The sequence below is a fragment of the Ochotona princeps genome, chromosome 16 (assembly GCF_030435755.1).
Source record: "Ochotona princeps isolate mOchPri1 chromosome 16, mOchPri1.hap1, whole genome shotgun sequence".
NCBI lineage: Eukaryota > Metazoa > Chordata > Mammalia > Lagomorpha > Ochotonidae > Ochotona > Ochotona princeps.
Genome location: NC_080847.1, coordinates 52909797 through 52934726, shown reverse-complemented (window position 1 = coordinate 52934726; position 24930 = coordinate 52909797). Strand labels below are relative to the sequence as shown.

Below are 24930 nucleotides of genomic sequence, written 5' to 3'. Positions count from 1 at the left end.
GGGGCCCGCCCCGGGGGAGCACCGGGAGCGGAGGAGACCGCCGGCGGAGGTGTCCGGGTGTGCCCGGGGACGGCCACCATGGATTCCCCAGCAAACAAAACAACAACACCGCAGCACGCGAGCAGAGGCTCCGCTTGGCTGCTCGCCTCAGCCGGGAGACCGAGTCCGCGCAGACCCCGCGGGGTCGCGGAGAGCTGCTCGTGGCGCTCGTGGAGTCCGGGAGACCGGGCTCGGGTGGCCGCCAACCGGGCACCGGGGGGAACCCGGCGCGTTCCGGGGGCGGCCAGGCGGAGGGACGGGAACAGCGGGCCCCGGCACAGAGGAAGAGAACGCTGATTGGCCGCAGCCCCGCGCCGCGCCGACCAATCGCAAGGCCGGGCTGCCCCCTCCCTTAGCAACGTGGCCCGGCGTTCCAAAATAGAACGCGCCCGGGACGTCAGGGGCGGGGCGGGCGAAGGGGGCGTCGCGCGCCGTGCGTGCCCCGCGTCAGACGGAGGATTCCAGCACGTCAGCCGTTACGCACGGGTTCCCCCCCATCACGGCCCTCCCCGTTACGTCTCGGCGCAGGGAGGCGGAGGCCCTCGCGGACCCGGGTTCAAGGCCCGCCTTCCCGCGGGGGTGCCGGAGAGCGCCCCGGGCGCCGGAGCCGCCGTTCGGAGCGCAAGAAAGGACAGGATGCTCCTGGAAGCTTCTGCAGGATTTCTGTTCCCCGCACGCACACACACGCACACACACACACCTGCCTCCCCTGCCAGTCACCGGGCTTGGAAGGTTGGCGGGGAGGCGCCCCGTCCTGCCTCCACCTCAAAGCTCTCAGCGGCGGGGAGCGCGCCCCGGGCCGCCCGCTCCTGACTTCTTTGCAGTTTTGCAAAAGTGCGAACTGCGAGTCTGTTCTCACTCGCGGGGTGTACCCCGCTTGGCTCTCGCCAGCCTCCTCCTCCTCCTCCCCATCCCGCACCCCAAATCTGACAAAGTAGTCTGGAACTGACCTGGGAGGCGGCGGCGGTGGACGGGCTGCCGAAGGAGTCCACCGAAGACAGGTACTGGGACTCGGCAGAGGGCGAGGAGCTGCAGCGGGAGCCGGAGTCGTAGTCTCCGGGGAAAGCTTGAAACATTTCCCTGGGCACAGGGGGGGCCCCTGTGACCACGCTGAGGTCGCCGGGAAGCCAAGGCTCTGGCCGGGTGGGGGGCTAGCTCGCTGCGAGTCCGGGGGCGCAGAAGGGGGCACGGGGGGCGCCGCGCCCGTCCGCCGATCGGTCCGTCCGGGGCGACGAGCCAAGCAGAGTGGCCGGGCGATCCTGCTCAGGGCGGCGGGGGGACGCGAGGTGCCCCCTCCGGGGTGCAGGTACAGAGGCGCCGGAAGGTTGCTGTCCCCCGCCCCCGGCTGGGGAAGAGTCTGAGCGTCCAGGCGGTGGAAGGTCCACGCGGGGCGTGGAATGTCTGAAGAAAGTCAGTCGGTGCTCCGAAAGAACGAGGAAGAAATGTAGACAAGAATCCTTCGCCAAACTTTCTCCGCGAGAACAACAATCACAACAACAAAGCAAAAAACAACAAAAACCCAAAACTCAGGCCAATCTCGCCGGCGCCCGTCCCTCTGCAAGCAGCCCGTCCGAGGTGTCCGTCCCGCGTGTCCCCGCCGCGGCCGTGGCGCTCAGTCTTATGAATGAACCCCAGAAGCGCCAGCCTTATTTATACTCCGGCGGACCCGCCCCCCCTGCTGACGTCACCTGCCCGGCGCGCCGCAAACTCCCCCAAATTCTCCGCCGTCCTCGGCCAAACCCCGCCATGTCCGGGAAGGGGTCCGTCCCGACCACCGACTGGACCCCTGTGGGACCCTCGAGATGCCGGGGGGCGGCGGGGGGCCGCGGGGCAAGGCGCGCGGCGGGAGGGGATCCCGACCCCGCCCCCCCGGAGTTCCTGTGACGCAATTAGCCATATAAGGAGCTCGGCCGGCGCGGCCGAGTGTTTGTTTGGTATCCTAGCAATGACGTCAGAGGGAATCCCTCGCTCGCTCGCTCGCGCCTGCGGAACCCGCCTGCGCCTGCGCACTACCGGGCGCCTGGGACGCACTGGTGCCGGGACTGACCCGGACACGGGTGAAAAGATCGGGGGGCAACCGGGGGCCCGGGAAGCGCCCCCCGCGAACGGCCTGCACCCCCAGCCCCGCCGCGCACGCCTGTGCCGGGCAGGGAGAGCGCCGTCCTCCCTGTGAGCCTGGCTCCGGGCGCGATCCGCCGGGCTGTCCTGTTCCAGGGGCGCAGCGCCGGGTTGGGGCCTGCGACCCCCTCCTCGCACGAGCCCAGGTTCTCCCCCTGGCTCGCGTGCCAGCTCGCCGAGCGTTTTCCTGGAGTTTCAGCTTTCCCTCCCCGTGCAAAAAGAGGAAATGTGGGGACTTGGAGGGGTCGCGGAGTGCATGGGGGCGGGAGGGGAGCCAAGCGTCCTCCCTGTAGGCTGTATCTGCCGCCTCTTCCCAACTTTACAGTCCAGAGACAGGAATGTGCGTGTGTGTATGTGTGTGATGGGGGAATTAATAATAATAATGGTCGATGCTATGTGTTTCCCATTCACCAAGTCCCTCTGTACGTGGAGGAGTAGATGTAAGCCCTGCACACCCACCCCCGGTGTTCCCAGGGCACTGTTTTTATTTTTATTTTTTTACTTCATTTTGTGTTTATACATTTTATTTATTTTTATTGGAAAGGTAGAGTTACAGAAAGAAGGACAAAGATCTTCCATCTGCAGGTTCACTCTGCAAATGGTCACTGTGGCCACAGCTGAGTTGATCTGATTCAAAGCTGGGATCCAGGAGCCTCTTCCAGGTCCCAGGGCTTTGGGCCGTCCTCCACTGCTTTCCCAGGCCACAAGCAGGGAGTTGGATGGGAAGTGGGGCAGCCGGGACTCGAACCGGCTCCCATATGGGATCCCGGTGCTTGCAAGTTGAGGATTAGTCAGTTGAGCCATCACATTGCCACCCTGCCGCACTCGTGTTACCTGACTTCAGAGTTGAGCTCTAACTCGAGGTTTTATGCGTCAGAGTTGGAACTTGGATACTTTGGACTCCACAGCCCCTCGGTTCTTAACTACTCCCCACCTACGTTACCTAGGGTGCCAGCAGCCACCTCTGAAATCCCAGGCTTCCTAGGCTCCAACCTGGCCCAGGTCCAGAGCTAGGGAGGGCCGAGCTGAGGGTCGCCCAGTGGCTCTGACACTGAGCAGGAGGTGGCAGTAGTGACCTGGGTCCCAGGAGCAGCCTGACTTCCACCCTGACCACTGGGAAGGGGCCAGGAGACCGGGGCTGGAGGGACACAGGTGAACAAGGGACAGCTAGAAGACAGGCACACTCACACACGTCCGCCCCCAGCCCCCGCGCCCTCACGCCCCCTCTGTCTGCTCCCAGTCAGGAGAAAGGGACAAGGACGGGGAGATGACACAACAACCACCAGCAGTGACTCGGCCCCAGGACCAGACAGGGAGTGACCCTCAACACGCCATCCCACACAGGCCCCTCAGTGCCTCTGGCACACAGCAGGGCAGATCCTCTGGCACCTGCCTGGTCTGCCCGATGCGTCGGCACCTCCGGCCACAGAATCGCCGGCACAGACATAGCCCACGTGGTCACAAGTGACACTCACTCGCTTACCCACAGCGGTGACCGACATGGCCGCACGAAAATACCCTTGCAGACCCACAGCTGTGCTTGGGCACGTGCCACCGCACGTCCCAGGCCAGTCTGGGATGGACCTCAAAGTGCACAGGGGACCCCTGGGCTGTTACAGTGATGAGCAGGGAGGTATATTCTTTCTCTCTCTCTCTCTCTCTCTCTCTCTCTCTCTCTCACACACACTCACACACACAGCTCTTGCAGAGCACCATGTTCACCGTTTCACAGGACAGCGACCAGAGTCAGTTCTGCCCACCACTTTCACTTGTTTCATTCTCAATTTGGGGATAGGAACTTTCTTTTCAAGAGCCCTTAGGGCCGGTGCACAATGTAGCAAACTCATCTTCCACCCACAATGCTGGCATCCTGCACGGGCACTGGTTCAAGTCCCAGCTGCTCCTGGGAAAGCAGCAAAAGATGGCCCAAGTGCTTAGGCCTCTGCACCCACGTGGGAGGCCCAGGAGAACCACCTGGCCCTTGGAGCAGATGGGCCCAGCTCTGGCTATTGGTGCCACTTGGGACGCCGGTGAATGGATCTCTCCTCTCTGTCTTTCAAATAAAAGTAAAAGTGAATCTCAAAAGGAAACAAATAAAACAATATTTGTTAGGGCCAGCTCCATGGCGTAGTAGGCTAAGCCTCTGCCGGCAGCACCAGCATCCCATATGGGTGCAGATTTGTGTCCAATCCAGCTCCCTGCTAATGTACCTGGGAAAAATAGCCAAAGATGGTCCAAATGCACATGGCGGAAACCCAGAAGCAGCTCCTGGCTCCTGACTTTAGACAAGCCCAGCTCCACTAATGTGGCCATTTGGGGAATGAAGCAAAGATGTAAGATCTCTCTCCACCTCTCTTCTCTGTCTGTAAATCTGTCTTTCAGATAAAATAAACCCATTGCTTTCAAAAATAAAAAAAGATTTATTTGTTTATTTAAAATGAATAATTACAGAGAGAGAGATTTTCTATGCACTGGCTCACTCCCCAAGTGGACACAATGTCTGGAGATGGGCCGGCCAATCCGAAGCCAGGAGCCAGGAACCTCTTCCAGGCCTCCCACGTGGGTGCAGGGTCCCAAGGCTTTGGGCCGTCCTCCACTGCTTTCCCAGGCCACAGGCAGGGAGCTGGATGGGAAGTAGAGCAGCTGGGACTCGAACCAGCACTGCAGGTGGCAGTTTCATATGCTGCACCCCAGTGCCAGCCCCCAAGAACTCTTATTTCACAGAGGTGGAACCAGAAACCCAGAGAGAGGAAGTTGGTCAGCTAAGGTCAGACAGCAAGTGGAGTGGCAGGGCTGGGAGCTAGTTTTGCTGCGACATGCATTTCTGTTGGCCGGTGTGGACGCAGGCTGGGGAGGAGTCTGCGAGGGTCCAGGCAGGCTGGGCCCTGTGAGCTGGGGTGGGCAGCAGAGCCCAGTTTCTACCCAAGGCAAGCCTGGGCATGTCTCTGTCCTTCCCTCAGCCAAAACCCCTGCTACCTTGTTCCTCAGTTTCCTTGGCGGCCAAGCCAGAAGCTGGCACGGGGGGGGGGGGGGGGATGGCAGGTGTGTATCGTCCTGCCGAGTCCAGGTGACATCTGGCAGGTCACCCCAGGCTGATGGGGTGCCACTGCCTGCTTAACGGAAGCCAGCATTGAACAATGAGTGACACTGACCGGCTGGGCCACTTTACTCAGCGCAATCCTGGCGGCCTCCCAGAGGGGGTGTTCCTGGAGTTTCAGGGTAGCGGAGTGACCCAGATTGCAGAACTCTTAGCTGGGCCCGCCTGGTATCCCTGTTATCTCCATCCCAGCTTCTCACCAGGGCTGGTGTGGGCTGGCGTGACTGCTGGAGCTGGTGGCCCCTGCCTTGGCTCCGTGCTCCCATCCCTGCTGCAAATGCCTGGTGTCTCTTTCACTTGTTTTCAGGCCTCATCATGAACCTGCTCTTTGGGCCCCATGCTTTTCCTCCAGAGTTTAGCCCTATATCCCCTCCTCCAGAAAGTCCTCCAGGTTCAGACCGGTGTCCTTACCCAGGAGTCTCCTTGACCAGCTCTGCTACTAGAGACAGCCTGCCTGAGCCTTGAGTCCCACAAGGGCTGGACTGAGGCTGTCCTGGTGGCTGCTGTGTCCCCAGCATGCTTCCAGGCACACAGTAGGTGCTTAAATATCTCCTTCATGAAGTCAGAGAGCTTAGAATTCTATTCGTTGCCTCACTCTCCCTAAATTCCGGCAGTAGCCCTGGGCTGAGGCTGCAGACGGCTCCCGTCTGCCCAGGCCCAGAGCACACTTGCCACAATCTGTAATGGTGACTGTTGCTGCCTCCATTAATCAGCGAAGCAAATCGAGGCCTGGAGTCCTGCCCGCCCTGCCGGCTGCTATGGGGTGCAGGAGCGGGGTTTCCCCACGCTGGGGTCCCCAGTGTACGTGTGACAACAAACAGAGGTCACAGCTGTCCCATCGGTTACCGCTGCCGTCTTGTAACTTTGTGATTCCCTGCGCAAACACGCAGCCCCCAGCCCAGCCCCGCTGGCGCTGCCCACAAGCCGCAGCCTCCCGTCACACCCACACGTGCTTCCTGCTCCGCGGCTGCCCCGTGGGCCGCCCCTCCCCCAAGCTCCCCTTCCTGTTAGGGCCTGGCCTGCCGCCGGGTGGTCGCTAGCTGAAGCCCATCTTGTCTGGCTCCTGAGTCAGGCCCTGTGCCACCAGCCAGGGTGGGTGGGGAGATGCCTGTGGGGTCACGGTCACAGTGGGCCATGTGCCTGCCCCCAGTGGCTGAATCAGTGAATCAGGGCCGCCGGGGGGTGCCCTGGGCGGTGATGTCAGCGGCCAGGTATGCGCCGGGGTTTCTCCGGGGTGACTCAAGCGCTGGTCCTGCAGTCACCCCCGGGCCTGTGTCCAGGACGGGCGGCCTTGAACGCTGCCCGGCCTCCCCCTGCACGCCTTCCCTCCGCAGCCCTGAGCAGTGGGAACCACAGGCTGAGTCTAGGACAGGCCCACAGGGGCCAGCCCTGCCTTCTGCTGCGGCCGGCATCCATTCATTCAATCAGCCATTCCAACATTTCTGCTTCAGGTACCCCATTCCAGGCCTTAGGGGCAGAGAGGGGGTCCATGTTCTCAGACTCTCTCCCACCAGCCACCAGCAACCAGGGCTTTGGGGCTGGCCGTTCCTCTTCCAACTTCAGCCCTGCACTGGCTCTTGGAAGAAGTCCTTCTTGGGACTGGTTTTCTTTCTTTTTATTTATGTATTTATTTATATTTTTTTTGGCAGGTCAGATCTACAGAGAGGAGGAGAGGCAGGAAGGAAGATCTTCTGCTGTTGATTCACCCCCCAAGTGGCTGCAATGGCAAGAGTGGAGCTGATCTGAAACCAGGAGTGAGGAGCCTCCTCCAGGTCTCCCACGTGGGCGCAGGGTCCCAAGGCTTTGGCCCGTCCTCCACTGCTTTCCCAGACCACAAGCAGGGAGCTGGATGGGAAGCAGGATTAGAACCGGCACTTATATGGGATCCCGGAGCATGCAAGGTGAGAACTCCAGCCACTAGGCTACTGCACCGGGCCCCTGGGGTCTGACTTTCAGCCAGCGGGCTATGGCAGACGCAGTGTTCTCTGCGGCTCTGCACATTCCCAGGCCCGTCGGTGACTCCATCACTACTTCCCAACCCCCCAAGCTCTGCCCCTCATTTGCCTTGCCCCCCCACCCCACCTCCGCAAGCCTGCACTTTAGAGTGGGACTGGCGACTGGGCCAGCCTGCTGGGACTAGGGTTCAAGCTGACATGTCTGTTTAACAGGAAGGGAACGGGGACTTGGATTCGCTTTGATGCATGTCTGGGACCCGGATTCAGGAATAGGGGTGCAGCAGGAACTGGTGTTGCGTCAAGGTGTATTTTACAGGAGGTGTAACCCTTATCCCCAGCTGACACATAAGCACCCGAGGTGCACAGACACCTGAGCGCCTACTATGCGCTTGGCAGGGCTGGGGGACCTGCAGGGAGAAGGAGACAGACCCTAAACATCTTAAACATTTAAACGGATTTGTCATTAGAGGATTGTGACAGTGGCTGAGGAGTCCTCCTGGGAGGTCGCGGGCTCACACACACACTCACACACACACACACACACACACACACACACACGCGGCTGTGTGCCTGCGGGGTTCCCAACACACACACAGCACCCAGGCCATGGAGAGGGAAACCCCGGCTCTCTCCCGCTGGCCCCTGTGGCGGGGGAAACCGACCCAAGTACCACTGTCACTCCTGACCACACACACCCAATTTCTGCTCTCTGCTCGGAGATTCGCCCCAGCCCTGGTCACATGGAGCCACCGCATCTGGGGTGTTGGGGCTGAGCTATTAGACCCTCCCAGGCAGCCAGGGACTGCTTCCCAGATCCTGGAGGGAAGGAAGGGAGCACCGCAGGGCCGCCCGTCTGATGGAAGAGGCTCAGGGGGGAAACAGGCAAGAACCGCGGACAGTAACGGGATGGGCAGGGAGGCGAGCTCCGGCGCGTCCCCGGTCTCCCACGACGGGGACCCCGGGGGGCTCAGCAGGCAAAGCCGCGGGTGGGGGCGCCACGGCGGGCCGGACGTGCACCTGCCTCTTATTTTGGCTGTGTCTGTTGGGGTGGGGGTGGCAGCATGAGCTCCGGACCGACCGACCGACCTGCTGGGGAGCAGGGGGCGCCGACGGACAGCTCTCCCCGAGCGGAGGCGGTCCGGGGGGCTCCGGCCATCGGGGGGCTCCGGCTATCGGGGGGCTCGGCTATCCCCCGCTCCCATCACCGCGGCTCCCCACCCCCACCGCGTCCCAGGCTCCCGGTCGGGCCCTGCTCTCCGCCCCGGCCGGTCCCGCTGCACCCTGCTGCGGCCTCGCCGCCGAGCCGGGGACAAACAGCCCGCCCGTTGCTAAGCGACAGCGTGCCACAGTGCGTCGCGTCACCACGTCTGCGCGGGCGACCAGCAGGGGCGGGGGGAGGCCGCGCACGGAGACGCCGGCCGCAGCGTTTGTTGACGTTGCTCGGCAACCGCCGCGGCGCTGCCAGGCAACGCCGACCGACTGTTCGCTTTCTTAAAGGGGAAGGAACTTTTTTTTTTTTTGTCCTAACAGGCGCCTGCCTTTTGCCGGTTCTGGCAGGACTGAGGCGTTACACAGGGGGAAGAGAGTGAATTAGGGAATTGAAGGCTACGTTAGGCCGTACCGCGGAGACAGAGAAAGAATAGGAAGGGGAAGCATTTGTTGTTTCAATGAAAGTAGGTGTTGAGCAATGATTGAGCGCACCTGCGTGGGCACAGGCACATGGCAGGAGGTGGCAGAGATGTAGATAGAGAGACCTGGGTTCAAGTACTCGCTCTGTGACCCTGACCTGTGAGGCTCTTTCCTTCCTGAAGTGGGGAAGATAACATCACCCAACTCGATAATTGTTGGTGTTTGAAGTCTTGTTTTTAAAAAGCTCCATATAGGAGTGAGCGCCGTGGCTCACAGGCTAATCCTCCACCATGTCGCGCCCGGGATCCAATATGGGCGCCGGTTCTAATCCTGCCAGCCCTGCCTCCCTTCCAGCTCCCTGCTTGTGGCCTGGGAAAGCAGTCAAGGATGGCGCAAAGGCTTGGGACCCTGCAACCGTGTGGGAGACCTGGAAGAAGCTCCTGGCTCCTGGCTTTGGATCAGCTCAGCTCTGGCTATTGTGGCCACTTGGGCTCTCTTTTAGTCTCTCCTCTCTGTAACTCTGCCTTTCCAATAAAAAATAAGTCTTAACAACAACAAAAAGGAAGTTTCAGATCCCAGGGACAGCCTTGAACCACACAGGCTGCAGCATGCTGTTTAACAGCTGTATGTGTGCCTGAAGCACCAAGTGCTGGAATCAGCGAGACGGCATTTGGGGAGTGCCCTCAGCACTCTGGGCTGCTGTGCCATGGCCGGTGGGGTTTCCAGCATGGTGATAAAGGAGTTGTAGGTGAGGTACCACCTGCTGTGGTCAGAATCCTTGCCCTACTGGACTCCATTGTGTGACCCCAGGCACATGCCTGGGGCTGTCTTTTGAGAAGATGGATTGGACAGGCGGAATGGCAGAGAAAAAGGGAGAGACAGAGAGGAAGAAATGGCTACCATAGCCAGGGCTAAACCAGGCTGAAGCCTGGAGCCTAGGACTCCATCCGGTTCTCCCACACAGGGTGGCTGAGACCCCAAGCATGGGAGCTACACTCTGTTGCCTTCTCAGGTACAATAGCAGGGGGCTGGGGCTAAGACTCTCAGGATGCCGGCAGCAACACAAGGGAAGGGGGTGGTGGCTTAACACACTGTGCCGCAACAGCAGCTGACCGTGTGCCTGCCTTCCTACGCAGACAAAACCAATGGCCCTCCAGCCCTCCGTCACTTTCAGAGAGACATCGATGGTGTTGGGACCGGGGGTCCCCTCTCACTGGGCATGCCGTATCACCACCCCATGTCTGCCGCCTGACTCACCAGCCATGTTATGTAAAAGCTGGGAGCATCTGCGAGGAGGGCAGGTTATATAAAGGTGTTTGAAGTGCGTCCTGCGTGGCAGGCCCGGGGAGGAGACCTGGCTCACTCCGCCCGAGCTTGCCAAGCTGTGGCACCACTGCTTCTAAGCAAGGAGTTGTTGCAAAAATTCAGGTCACGTGCCCACCGTGGGGGCATCAACCCTGGGCATCCCCAGCGCCAGGTGCACAGCCACCTGGTGAGGGAGGGTCTCCAGGGGGCCAAGGCCAGGACCATTCCACACAGGTGCAAGGTTCAGAGGGTGGAGGCGGGAGAGAGACAAAGGCAAAGGTCACAGACAGCAAGTATGGGTGGAGATGGAGACAAAAAAAATAGATAAGAGAGGTTGTGTTTCTGAAATAGCATCGGCCAGAAGGCAGGGCCACATCCTTGGGTGTCTGTGCCACTGTGTTGAACAGGTTGCTGCAGGCCTGGCTGGCCTGCTGAGGTCCCTGCAGGGCTTGCAGCTCTGGGGAGCACCTTGCCTGCCCACCTGCTTCTACAGCAGGTATCCCGGCCAGCACTGGGGACAGCCTGACACCCCCTCAACAACCTGCCAGGCTGCATTCGACCCTCTCCCTCCCACCAGGCCCCACCTGGACCATGACAGCACCTGCCCCTCTGTGTCTGGTCTCCAGGCCTCAACCCTTGACCCACACATGTGGAGGAGGGATGCAGCTAAAATTAAGTCAGCTCATACGTTCCTTTGGTGGCGCCGGGACCCTCTCAAGGTCCAAGGTCTCTTGGGGCTCCCTAAGGCCCTGCATGCAGGTCAGGGCTGAGTCGCTCCCACCCACACCTGCTGCCACTCCCAGACCCCTCCGCAGGTCCAGCACAGCCTGCTGGCCCCTCCCTTCTCCTCCAACAGGCTCAACAGGTTCCTGCCTTGTGAGCCCTGGAACATGCTGCTGCCTTCAGCCCAGATGGCTGCTGCTCCTTCACCCACTTCTGGCCTAGGATCCAACAGCGCCAATGTGCTGTTACACCTTATTTGGCTCGTTTATGTTTGTGAATTGCAGGCTTCTTGCTTGGTCACTTCTCTTCCCCCCTCTGTCCCAGGAGGAAGCACGGGAGGCTACCAAGCTCGACCTCCTCCACTTGGGCGTGCCAGGGCCTGCGCGTAACAGGTGCTCAGGAAATACCTGGTGGAGGAGTGGCCCGCGCCCACCGCCGTGGTGGCAGGTCTGTGCATTGGTGACATTGTTACCAAAGCTCTGCGTGCTCAGCGCCTTGCGCAGGACCGTCCCCACTTTAGCAGATGTGAAACTGACAGAGAAGAGGGGAAGTCCCTGGAATGGGAACCGAACCAGTGACTACCAGAGATGGAGTGTCCTGTCCCCGTGCGTCCGGGGATTGCCTGTGTCTCATCGCACTATGTTAGGAGGCCTCCTATCTTGCTCGCCCTTTCCGGGGTCTCTAATGACGGCATGGCTGCAGGTGCCAGGCTGTAGGTTCGCTCCTGACCCCGGAGCTCGCTATTTCCGCGTGGCCCTTTCCTAGTCCGCGAGGCTCTGCGCTGCACCCCCTCCAGCCCCCCAACACCCCAGCTTCTGGAGGAGGAGAAGCCCTGGGGTCCCGCGCGCCCGCCCTGCCCCGGCGAGGTCCCTGGCTGGATGGCGGATGGGGAGGCGCGCGCGCAGCCCCGGGGCGGGGCGGGACCTGTTGCCAGGGAAACCAATGTTTTGTCGCGGCAAACTGGGTCTCTGGGCCATCGCGGGAGGGCGGCCTGGGAACGGGCGCCCGGCGTGGGACCGGGAGGGCCTGGAGGGGAATGTGGGGAGTCCGCGAGGCGGCTCTTTTTGGGGAGAGGGTCACTGGAGGTGCGAGGGGACTACAAGACTGGGGATGAGTGAGCTGGGCAGGGGCCGGCAGGAGACCAGAGCGGATTGGGGTCTGGGCTTAGGGGAGGGGAACAAGCAAAGGTTTAAGGGGATCCCTGTGAGAAGCAGGGCTGAGGTAAACTGAGGGAGGGACTTGGGGACCGGGGACGAGATAACGGGGAGGTGGTTGTTGAAGGAGCTGGAGGGGTGGGCTAAAAGGGGGGACGTGGGCACCTGGAACTGGAGGGAATTGGGGAGTTAGGAGGCAGGGGTGAGGGGAGACGGCTCGGGGGGACTCGGGGACCCTGGAGACGAGGCCGGAAACGCGGCTGAATCAGAGGGCTGGATGCGGCCGCCGCGCTCCCCGCCCATTGTCCCCAGCGCGGCCAGGACGTCCGGAGCCGTCCCTGGGGCGGGACCGCGACGGCGGCGGTTATGTAACCGGCCGGGCTCGCCCGCCGCGGGGCAGGGCCTCTGCCTGCTGCCCTCGCCCGGGTTCCCCTCCGCCCGAGGGAGCGAGCGAGCGGTCGGCCGGGGTGCCCGGACGGCTGGGCTGGTGGGGGGGACGGTGTTGGCCCAAAAACTCGGTGGAATGCAAAAAGTGAGGTCTACCGGGCGTCTCAGCTGCGCTGATCGTGACCGGAGGGTGCAGCGGAGAGGCCCAAGCCCTCTGGCTTGATCCATTCTTTTCACACTTGCTGTGTCCCTGGGACTGGCCTGGCTGATGCGGACACAGCAGGGAGTGAACGGAAGCACCCAACCCGAGCACCCTCCTGGCTGACCCCATCCCAAGCTGACTGTGACAACATCCTGGAAGCCTGACTCTGGCTAGTCCCCAGCCCTCTGGGGACCCCCACCCCGTGCATTCCCCCTCCAGCTGCTGCCTGAGGCCTCTTTGTGACTGCATCCCCCTCCCCCGTGGCCTGTCACTTCCTCCCCTATCTCACCCCCCGACTGGGCATGATTGGTGCTAACAGAAGAATCACTCAGACGTCAGCGCAGCTGGCTCTGCCATCACCCAGCCAGGCCCCCAGGATATCATAGAGCAGCGTCATTCTCCCACAGCTAGCGCTGGGGTCCTGAAGGCCTGGGGAGGAAGTGCCAGGGCCACTGTCGGTGGCTGTTGGCCTCCTGCAGGCTTGTGCTGCCTCCCATCCAAGCCCTCCATCAGAAGGTTCTGAAGGGATGCCCTGTTGACTACTCTCACTCCTCCTCCAGGCAGCCCTCCTTGAATTCCAAGACCCACCCAACCCCAATTCCCTGGGGTTTGTACTCTGGTTTTGTTTTTTGTCTCAAGATGTTTCATTATTATTTGAAAGAGTTATAGAGAAAAAGCGAGTGACAGAGGGAGGGCAAGAGCTTGCGGGAAAATGACCAGCCGGAAGCCAGGAGCCAGGCATTTCTGCTAGGTCTCCCACGTGGATGCAGGGGCGAGGGCCTTTCTCTGCTGCTTTCCCAGGCCATAAGCAAGCAGCTGCAAGTGGAGCAGCTAGGACATGAACGTGCCCATTTGGGATACTGGCACTTGCAGGTAAGGAATTAACCTGTTGAACCATGGCTTTGCCTCTATGCTTTGATCTTTTTATAAAAATTTGTTTAAAAATTATTTTTTATTGGAAAGTCAAATATACAGAGAGGAGAGTCAGAAAAAGATCTTTCTTCTGATGATTCACTCCCCAAGTGATCGCAATGGCCGGAGTTGTGCCAATCCAAAGCCAGTAGCAAGGAGCCTCTTCCGGGTTTCCTGCGCGGGTGCAGAGTCCCAAGGCTATGGGCCATCCTGGCGTGTGCAAGGCGAGGACTTTGCCCACTAGGCTACTGCACCGGGCCCTCATTTTGATCTTAATCTCACTCAGATCTGATCCATTTCCCTGTCTTCAGCTGGGACAAGCCTTAATTTAAGATGATATGATGTTATGTATAACATGTTATGTTATGTATGTTATATGTTGTGTATAAACTAAAATTGAAATGTTAATGAGGTGGTCACAGAAGGTGGTTAAGAACTTGCATTTATTTTTAACATATTGGTTACTCATTACTATGTCAATTAATTCCATAATGATGTAAATTTTTGCTGATGGTATGTTGGAGCTTTTAATTGATCTGGATGATACTCTGCTGGCTCTGTCTTCAAACCAGAGAGGGTATACCTAAGAAGCTGTTGAACTTGACTGGACAATAAGATGCTGGACTCTATGTTTGGTATATGCTTGCAAAGAGGGAATCTCAACTGAACTTGAACTGTGGTTATGCAACAAGGTGGAGGAATCCACCATGGTGGGAGGGTTTGGGGAGGGGTGGGGAGAATCCCAGTACCTATGAAACTGTGTCACATAATACAATGTAATTAATGAATAAAAATATATATAAAAAAACCAAAAAAAAAAAAAACAAAATCAAACTGGCATGCATGCCAAGCCAAGCCTCAGTCTTCCTTGTAGGAAAATGGGCCCAGCCATGGTGTCCGGTGTACACACAGGTGCTGAGTGATTCTTGATGGCTCCCTTCCAATGCTGGGCTGTCATGATAACCCCATGCATCCATCCAGCCAGACTGTAGAAGGGGTCCTAGAGAGCCCTAAGAAGGCTGTTGGAGGAAGGAAGTTGATTCTTTCAGAATGATTCATTTGGTAAATAAAACATGGACCAAAGTTGAAACCCATCCTTCCCCCACACCTGCTTCCTCCCACCCTCAGGATGGATGTCTCCACCTGCCACGCTCCTTCCAGGTGAGACCCCTGGGTCTCACTCCAGGACGCCCCGCCCCCACATCACCTCCTTACAAACCCAAAGGCTGACTTGCCTCCACATTCATACTGCACACTCCTTGCCCCTCAAGGGACTAGGCCTCTGGCCCCTTGCTCACCTCGCAAGGCAGCCAGAAAGCTTTTACTGTAAAGCACACACCTGAACAGGGTCTGCTATGGCTCCCCGGGACCCTGCTGCCAGCTTCCCAGTGTCCCCATTCCTTTTTTCTTTTTTATTTAAAGATTTATTTATTTTTATTGCAAAGTCAGATATACAGAGAGGAGGAGAGACAGAGAGGAAGATCCTCTGTCCGATGATTTACTCCCCAAGTGGCTACAATGGCTGGAGCTGACCCAATCCAAAGCCAGGAGCCAGAAACTTCCTCCTGGTCTCCCACGTGGGTGCAGGGTCCCAAGGCTTTGGGCCGTCCTCCACTGCTTCCCCAGGCCACAAGCAGGGAGCTGGATGGGAAGCAGAGCTACCGGGATTAGGTCCAGCACCCATATAGGATCCCGGACATGCAAGGCGAGGACCTTAACCGCTATGCTTTTGCGCCGGGCCCCCATTGCTTTATTATAAGTGCACAGTTCTTCTTTTCGGCCTCACAAGATTCTCCAGGCTCTAGTCCTTTGCTTGACGGTGTAGCACCCCCACCTTACCCGCCTCCTCCCACCCCTCCAACCCAGAGGGTTTAGCAATGGGGGGGTGTCTGGCTGGAGTGTGGTAACCCCAGCACTGCTGGCTGACTGCCTCCCAGCCACTGCCCAGCGTTTCTGTGTAAATTCTCCTGGAGCCAACATCTGGGCACTCCACTCCTGCTCCCCCGGGGGGGGGGGCGCTTGGAGGAGGGGGCTCCTTGTGCCCCTCACTAGAAAAATGCAGACAGCATGAACTTGGGCTAAGTGTAACCTAGTTCCTTGGGCAGACACTGGTTCCTGGAGGGGGCAGCGGGAGGCATGGAATTGCAGAGTGGGAAGGGCTGTGCCGGAGAGTGCTACTTCGAATGGGGACCCTGAGTCTTCCCGGACAGCAGGGTGCTCCACGCCCTGGGGCTGCTGCCCCAATGCCGCAGACGCAGGTAGGAGGGAAGACCACTCCGGGCTCACAACCTTGAGAAACTTTGTCCCCATCTGTCCCTCGGCCTGAGCCCCAACCCTGGTCCTTGAAATCCAGGATGGATCAAACCAGACTCGCCCGCAGCCTCCAGCCTTGCACCCGGGCCAGCTGGTCAAGCATCCCGCCCAGGGCTAGGGACAGAGCACAGCTTCAGGGAGGCAAGGTGCCGCGGGACTCGGGGCAGGCAGGGAGCGGAGCGCACGAGGGCCTGACGGGGAAGGGGCGGGTTTGGGAAGCAGAATTAGGGGAGGGATAAAAGAGCTGGTTGACGATGGAGGATGGAGGTGATAACGTGCTGCGGCCGCGGGAAGGCCAGGGCTTAGGGGTGCAGGTGCCAGGGACCTGAGTGAGGGTGCCCCTCCCCGGCTGCCGCCCCCCTATTCCGCTCCCCGGAAGCGCTGAGCCGGCTGCCTTATCTGGGGGCCGCTATTTCGGGCCCGGCTCCGAGCGCCGCGCCTATTTTTAGCGGCGCTGGGGTAAAAATGGACGCGGCGCCGCGCGGGTTCCCGAGGCCGTGCGCGCCCCCTCGAGAGGATGGGGGCGGTGCGCCTGAGTCACCGCTCGCCCACCGCCCCACGCACGCACGCAGCGCGCACGCACTGCCAGGAGACTTCGCTCTCCGCGGGTGCCGGACGCACGGCGCGCGCGCCCAGGCTGTGCCGGACCTTCCAGGAGCTCCAGCAGCCCAGGCCGGCTTGGGGCTGGTGCGTCGCGCCCCACAAGGGGCCCCCCTAACCGCGGGGATCACAGGCAGGAGCTGGCTAGAGGTGCCATGGTGACCCCGATTCAATGAATGGAGACACTCGGGCTCTGCTTGTAGCTTGAACTGCAAAGGACGTGGTTCAACTTCAGCGTCAACTCACTCCCTTTAACAAAAGTGTAATTTTGTTTTTTTGAATATTTTTTTAAAAAACTGAATGCCAGAGTGGCAGAGAGATGGGGCGGGGGTGGGGGGAGGCGGGAAGAGAGAGAGAGAGATCTTAGGCTGGCTAACTCCCTTCCCAAATGGACACAGTGACCGGGACTGGGCACGGCCACAGCCTGGAGCTTGGAACCCCATCCAGGTGGGTCTTTCCTGCTGTTTCCCCAGGCGCATTAGCAAGGACCTGGCAGGAGGCTGTGTGCCCAGCGCCAGCGTCCCCCTCTCAGTTTTTGTTATTGATGCTGATGTAGTCATCCGTGGTGTGTCAGGTGTGTCAGATGGGAAACTGGAGGTGCGTGGTGGGGAAGGCGTGGTGGGAGAGCGTAAACAAACACATGAGTGGTTTCTGATTATAGTCGGCCCCCTAGGGACAGTGAAATGCATGACCTGCTGGGGGTGGGGAAGCCCTTCTGGGGAAGTGAAACTTTAGCTGACTTAGCTGCAACTACTACTACTTATTATTATTATTATTATTATAAATGTTTACTTTTTTTAATTGGAAAGGCAGATTTACATAAAGAAGAAGAGAAAGAAAGATCTTCCATCTGCTGGTTCACTCCCCATGTGGCCAAAATACCTGGAGCTGAGTCAGGGAGCTGCCATGGTCCCCTAGGAGCCCCCCTTTTTCCTGTTCATTAGTTGCTGTGCCTCCCTCCGGGCCACAGTGTCTGGGATGTTTCTTGCCTCCTATGGGAGGGTGGCCAGCCCCACCCCCCCCAGGCAGGTTCTTCTGGATGGGGGATGCAAGGGCTGTTCACTTGCACCTTTCAGGTGAAGGGCCAGGAGAAGCCAGGTTCTGAGGCAAGGCCCGTTTTCACGTCATTGCTGGCTCATGGCAAGGGTCGCCATCACACAGGGTAACTTTGAAGCCATCAATCATGCCCTTATGGTCAGGGTCAGTGGCTTCTATGAAGCTGCTGTGGGGTCTGGCACAATGGCTCAATGGCTAGTTCCTTGCCTTGCACACAAGAGGATACCATGTTGATGCCAGTTCATGTCCTGCTGCTCCACTTCCCATCCAGCTCCCTGCTAGTGTCCTGGGAAAGCAGTATAGGATAACCTAAAGCCTTGGGACCCTGCATCCACATGGGAGACCAGGAAAAAGACGTTCCTGGTTCCTGGATTTGGATTGGCTCAGCTCCTGACATGGCAGCCATTTGGGGAGTGAATCAGCAGATGGAAGATCTTTCTATCTCTCCTTGTCTCTGTAAATCTAACCTGCTTTTACACAAAAATGAATAAATCTTTAAGATAAATAAATAATAAAAATTAGTCCTCACTGACAGGTGGCAAGGGTCACTCCTAAAGGTGATCCCAGCCATTAGGGAGTTCCCGCTGAATGTTCGAGCCTGCCCTGGGATACAGCCAAAGGGAAGTCCTAAGAGAGAAGCCCTAGGGGCTGGCAGTGGAGCCCAGCAACACCAGGATCCCAGCTGAATGCTGCTGTACCTGGAAAGGTGCTTGGTCTCTGCCACCCACATAGGAGACTGTGAGGGAGATCTTGGGTCCTGGCTTCATCGCTCTCCCTCTAACTCTGCCTTCCAAATAAATAAGGGCTGGTGCTTTGGGGCGTAGGGGATGAAGCCACGATTTGCATCCCATATGTGCACCAATTGGTGTCCCAGCTGCTTCATTTCTTTTTTGTTTTTAATATTTATTTATTTTATTACAGTCAGATATACAGAGAGGAGGAGAGACAGAGAGGAAGATCTTCCATGTGATGATTCACTCCCCAAGTGAGCCGCAACGGCCGGTGCTGCACCAATCCGAAGCCAGGAACCAGGAACCTCTTCCGGGTCTCCCTCGCAGGTGCAGGGTCCCAAAGCATTGGGCTGTCCTCGACTGCTTTCCCAGGCCACAAGCAGGGAGCTGGATGGGAAGTGGAGCTGCCGGGATTAGAACCGGCGCCCATATGGGATCCCGGGGCGTTCAAGGTGAGGACTTTAGCCGCTAGGTCACACCGCCGGACCCCAGATGCTTCATTTCCCATCCCGCTCCCTGCTTGTGGCCTGGGAAAGCAGTGGAGGATGGCCCAAAGCCTTGGGACCCTGCTCCTGTGTGGGAGACCCAGAAGAAGCTCCTGGCTCCTGGCTTTGGATCGTTTTACTTCTTGTCATTTGGGGATTGAACTAGTGGAGGAAAGATCTCTCTATTATTTTTCTTTCTTTCTTTTGAAGATTTATTTATTATTTTTTAAGAAGATTTATTTTTTATTGCAAAATCAGATATATAGAGAGGAGGAGAGACAGAGAGAAATATCCTCCATTCGACGATTCACTCCCCAAGTGACTGCAGTGGCCAATGCTGCGCCAATCCAAAGCCAGGAGCCAGGAGCTACTCCAGGTCTCCCATACGGGAGCAGGGTCCCAAGGCTTTGGGCCGTCCTCGACTGCTTTCCCAGGCCACAAGCAGGGAGCAGGGAGCTGGATGGGAAGCGGGGCCACCAGGATTAAAACTAGTGCCCATATGGGATCCTGGTACGTATAAGTCAAGAACTTTAGTCGCATTTATTTGTTTTTATTGTAAACGAAGATTTACAGAGAGAAAGAAGACCGAGAAATATCTTCCATTTCATTCCCAAAGTGGCTAACACTGCTAGAGCTGAGATGATCCAAAGCCAGGAGTCAGGAGCTTTGCCCAGGGCTTTCATGCAGGTACAGGGTCCCAAGGCTTTGGGCCATCCTCAACTGCTTTCCCAGGCCACAAGCAGGGAGCTGGATGGGAAGTAGAGCAGTCGGGACTGGAACCAATGCCTATCTGGGATGCTGGTTCTTGCAAGCAGAGGATTAGTCAGTTGAGCCATTGCATGGGCCCCAAGTGTTCCATTGGTTCCAGGAGCTCTCTCTCCCATCATCACTGCTGTGATGCTGTGAGGTTTTTTACAGGGCCCAGGCAGGTCTGAAAGCCTACATATACAGCCCTCAGGATATGCCAGGCACCACCCTGTCCTACCTGCTGCCCACGCTCACATCCCCAGATTCTGCAGCCTCAGGTTTAGCTAGCTGTGGCTCACTGGACCAAGAGCCACACCTGTCCCTAGTGCCTACAGGGTGTTTTCTTAACTCCCTCAAGTCAACAGTGTAACAGTGAATTACATAGTGGTCACTGTGTGGCGGGTGTTACAGATAACTGAGAGAGGAGTTACGTTTGCAGGGAGGGGCAGGCATTTTGCCCGGTGGTTACAATGTAGTTTGTGATGGCTGCCTTCCATAGAGAAGTAGAACCTGGAGTCCCAGCTGCTCTACTTCCCATTCAGCTCCCTGCTAACCAGTCTGAGAGGCAATGGGAGATGGCCCAAGGATCTGGACTGTGTTGTGGGGACCTGGCCAAGCCTCAGCTGTTGTGATCATTTGGGGGTTGACCCAACAGGCAGATTTCTCTGTCTCTGTCATCCTTGTGTTTTAAATAAATAGCTGAAGTTATGGTGCAGTGGGTTAAGCCACTGGCTGTGATGCTGACATGCCATAGGGGCACTGGTTCAAGTCCAGGCTGTTACACTTCCTGTCCAGCTTCATGCTGGCAGGCAGAGAGGAAGATCTGTCCAGTGATTAACTCCCCAAGACTCTACAACAGCCAGGGCTGAGGTGATCCGAAACCAGAAGCCCGGAGCCTCTTCTGGGTCTTCCATGTGGATGCAGGGTTCCAACGTTTTGGGCCATCTTCAACTGCTTTTCCAGGCTACAAGCAGCAAACTGGATGCAAAGCAGGGTTGCTGGGATTAGAACCTGTGCCCGTATGGGATCCTGGAACTTGTAAGAAGAGGACTTTAGGCACTAGGCTATGGTGCCGGGCCTTCTCTCTCTCTCTCTCCCTCCCTCTCTTTAAAATTTATTTATTTTGGGCCCGGCAACGTGGCCTAGTGGCTAAAAGGCCTCACCTTGAACACGCCGGGATCCCATATGGGCACCGGTTCTAATCCTGGCAGCTCCACTTCCCATCCAGCTGCCTGCTTGTGGCCTGGGAAAGCAGTCGAGGAATAAATATTTTTTTTTAGATTATTTATTTTTCTTGGGAAGGGAGATTAGATTTATGGAGAGAAGGAGAGACAGACAGACTTTCCATTCACTAGTTCACCCTTCAAGTGGCCACAACTGCCAGGCCTGTGCCAGGCCAAAGCCAGCAGCCAGTTATCCCATGTGGGTCTCCGACGTGGTGCAGCAACTCCATTACATGGGCCAAGACTCATTAGCAGGAAGCTGGATTGCAAGTGGGACAGCCGGGATTTGGGATTTGAACTAGTGCTCATTTGGGTTACTGGCACTGTAGGTGGTGCTTAACCCCTTATATACCACAATTTTTTTTTTAAGATTTATTTATTTTTATTACAAAGTCAGATATACAGAGAGGGGGAGAGACAGAGAGGAAGATCTTCCGTACAATGATTCACTCCCCAAGTGAGCGCAATGGCCAATGCTGTGCCAATCCAAAGCCAGGAACCAGGAACTACTCCAGGTCTCCCACATGGGTGCAGGGTCCCAAGGCTTTGGGCCGTCCTGGATTGCTTTCCCAGGCCACAAGCAGGGAGCTGGATGGGAAGTGGAGTTGCCGGGATTAGAACTGGTGCCCATATGGGATCCTGGCGCATTCAAGGCGAGGACTTTAGCCGCTAGGCCACGCTGTCGGGCCCAACAAAATATTTCTTACATTTCTATTCATTTGCGAGGCAGAGCCAGACACAGCCATGGTCCTGTATACTGGCTCATTCCATGCATGCCTGCAGGGGCTGGAGTTGGGCTGAGGTCAACGCTGGGAGCTGGAAGTTCAGTCCTGGCCTTCCATGTGGGAGGCAGGAAGCAGTGACTTACTGGAGCCATCACTGCTGGTCTGGGGCCTGGAATCAGAGGCTGAGCCAGGCTGTTCAGTACAGGATGCAGGTGTGGGTGAGTTGTGCTTGCCTTTGCTCAGCCATGCACCTGCCGCAGCAGTGTGTTTTCAAATGAGAACTTGTCTGGGTTACCCTTCAGAAGATCAATCCTTGAGCCATGTGCGATAGCTCAATGGCTAAAACCTCACCTTGCAAGTACTGGCATCCCATAAGGGCGTTGGATCTAATCCCGGCAGCTCCACTTCCCATCCCGCTCCCTGCTTGTGGCCTGGGAAAGCAGTGGAGAATAGCCCAAAGCCTTGGGACCCTGCACCCATGTGCGAGACCCACAAGAAGCTCCTGGCTTTGGATTGGCTCAGTTCAGATCATTGCAGCCACTTGGGGAGTGAACCAGTGGGTGGAAGATCTTCCTCTCTGTCTCTCCTTCTCTTTGTAAATCTGATCTGCCTTTCCAATAAAAATAAACAAATCTTAAAAAAAGAAATCAGCCTGCACCTGCCCGCAACCATGGCTGAAGTAGCTGTAGCAGCTAATGCACTTGAACAACACTGAGCACGTGCAGTGGCTCCCACAGCCCCCCTGGCAGGCAGTCCTCCACAGAGATCCCCCCTCCGAGGTCCTTCCTGATCCCGGATCCCGGACCTTGGCTGTGCAGTAGCACTTCTTCTCTTTCCCAACCTCTGCTCTCTGCGCCAGCCATCCAGAGCATTTTCAGGTTTCTCAGATCGGTAGAGCAGTTTCCCACCGTAGAGCGGTTTCCCTCTTAGCCTGCTTAGCACGGGCTGTTCTCACCTTGAAAGCTTCCTGCACCTTTGCCCAGACCTTCCCCCTGGAGGTCTCCCCTGCTCCCTGCAGGGCATGTCCACAGGTAACTTGGGGTCCCGAGCTCCCTGCCCCCCAGGGCACTCTCCTGGCTTGTCGGAGCTTTGCTGCAGCCACGTTTAAAAGCTCTTTGATCACTTTGCACTCTTAAAAAAGAAAAAAAAAATCTTTGTGAAGGGTTGGTACCATAGCGTAGCTAGCTAGTCCTGCACCTGAGCTAAGGCACCAGGATCCTATGTGGGCGTCGGTTCGAGTCCTGGATGTTCCACTTCCCATCCAGCTCCCTGCTTGTGGCCTGGGGAAGCTGCAGAGGAGGTCCCAAAGCCTTGAGACCCTGTTCCTGTGTGGGAGACCCGGAGTGGCTCCTGGCTCCTGGCTTTGGATTGGCTCCATTGCGGCCACCTGGGGAGTAAATCAACAGGTGGAAGATCTTCCTCTCTCTCTTTCTCTATGTACATCTGACTTTCCAATAAAAATAAACCTTTAAAAAAGCACCCTCTAAGATGTCCTTATTTAATTATCCATTTCAAAGACAAGATGTCGGGGAGAGAGCTCTTCCATCTGCTGGGTGACTCCTCAAATGACTGTAACAGCCCAGGTGTGACTGGGAGCTGGGATCTTCTCCAAGAGTGGCAGGGACCCCAGTGCTTGGAGCAGCGTGCGCTGCCTGGGTGCATGATCAGGGAGCTGGAAGGGAAGCAGGGCAGCTCGGACTCAAAATCGTGCTCAGTTCTGGGATGCTGCTGTCCTATGTACCAATGCAATGAGTCCCGCTGGTACCGCGATCAAAACCCAGAAAGCCCTGGCTCCGCCCAGGGGGATGACAGGGCAGTCTGCCAGCAGGGCTGTCAACGTGGGAGAAGCTGATTGTCCTCCAGGTGGGTGGCCGCTCCCAGCTGACAGGTAGTCAAGGGTGGCCAGCAAGGTGCCCCGCCCCCTCCATGGCTCCTCCCCAGGCCGCGCTGCTCACCTCCTGCTCCTGGTGCAAAGCCGGGGTTGGGGTGTCCCCAGGGCATTGGAAAGAGTCGATGACCAAGAGGTCATGCCTGTCCCATGCCCGTGTCACACCTCAGGCTCCTGTTTCTGGCTTCCGGCTCATGCATGCCCTGGGCGGCAGCCGGTTGTGACCCACGTACAAGCCACGTGGGAGACCTGTCCTTGACTTCCAGGCTTTCAGGGGAACCCCCACTGAGGACATTTGGAGATCAGGCTATGGGGCCTCTCTGAGTTCAAGTCCATAAAGAAATCTCCACCTCGCTCAAGTTGGTGGCTAGTGGCAGCAGAAGCTGCTCCTGGGGTGCGCATGTCGGTCCCACCCCCTCCTTCTGCCTGGAAGTTCCTCCTCTTACCCGACTGCGGTCTCTCATGCTGCTTGCTTTCCCAGGGGCTGCACAGCCACCCACAGCCCGTCCCGCGGACACTCGGGATGTCCCGCGGAGGAGGTGGCTTGGAGGATGCGGGTCGGGGCCCGGCGCCTCTAACTGGCCCCCTCATCCGGGGGCCTCCGCTCGGGGCCCGGTGAGTCAGTCCCCGGCGGGCTCCCGCGTCATCCCGGCCGCTCGGCTGCGCGCTATTTCGGGCTCCGGGCACTATAAATAGAGGCTCGCGAGCCGAGCCGCCCCCCTGGATTCGGGCCCCTCAGTGTCCCCTGGGCCGCGGCGATCGCCTGGCCGCGCGTCACCGCCGCTAAGTTTAGAGGCGGGGGTTGGGGTGGGGGACACTGACCAGGTCCTTATGTCCGTCCCCCTCACCACACCGCACCCCCGGGGGGCTCGCCGCTGTCCTCTGGGGACCCCTGGGACGAGGGGCGCGCTGGGCGCAGGGCGGACTTGGGGTGGGGGGCTGCGGGAGGCAGGGAGGCCATCAGGACCCCGGGCCGGCTCCGGTGCGCCTGGAAGGAGCGTGCGGGGTCCGAGCGCGCCACGGAGAGCCCGGGACCCGCGATTCTGAGCTACCGGAGCTGGCAGGTTCAAGTTTGTGCGTGGAAACCAACTTGCATGCGCTCGACAGCTTGCCCCGCGCGCTTCCCTCCGGGGGCCCGGGTCCACGGGGAGCCGGGCCGGGGGCCTCCCGAGCTCCTATCGCGGGGGTCGCGTCCCCCGAGGGTGTTGGGGTGTTGGGGGGGGCTTCTCGCTCCGGAGCGTCGGGCGTGGCGCCACTGCCCCCTGGTGGAGGTGGCGCTAGTTGCAGGTGGAGGTCTGGCCGTTCCCCAACTGGGAAACTGAGTCAGGTCCGGGTTGATCTCTTTCCGGAAAAGCTTTTTTAAAAGAAGATTTTATTTTACTTGTATTTTTATTGGAAAGCCACATTTGCAGAGAGGAAGATCTTCCATCCGCTGGTTCACTCCCCAAGGGGCCACAACGGCCTGAGCTGAGCCCATCAGAAGCCAGGATCCAGGAGCTTCCTCCAGGTCTTCCACGTGGGTGCAGGGTTCCAAGGCTTTTGGCCATCCTTGACTGCTTTCCCAGTCCACAAACAAGGAGCTGGATGGAAAGTAAGCTGCTGGGATTAGAACCAGAGCCCACATGGGATCCTGGTTCTGTC

General features: G+C 58.2%; 2 protein-coding genes across 3 annotated transcripts in view; one reads left to right on the top strand and one right to left on the bottom strand.

Moving 5' to 3' along the window:
• FOSB (FosB proto-oncogene, AP-1 transcription factor subunit) overlaps window positions 1-1857 on the bottom strand; it is a 5763-nt gene extending 3906 nt beyond the window's left edge. For both annotated transcript variants that reach the window (XM_058674266.1, XM_058674268.1), the window contains exon 1: window positions 990-1857. In XM_058674266.1, the coding sequence (XP_058530249.1) occupies window positions 990-1115 (126 nt within the window). In that variant the 5' untranslated portion in view covers window positions 1116-1857. The remainder of the gene's footprint in view (window positions 1-989) is intronic.
• SNRPD2 (small nuclear ribonucleoprotein D2 polypeptide) overlaps window positions 1-24930 on the top strand; it is a 184986-nt gene that overhangs the window by 124535 nt on the left and 35521 nt on the right. The window lies entirely within an intron of this gene.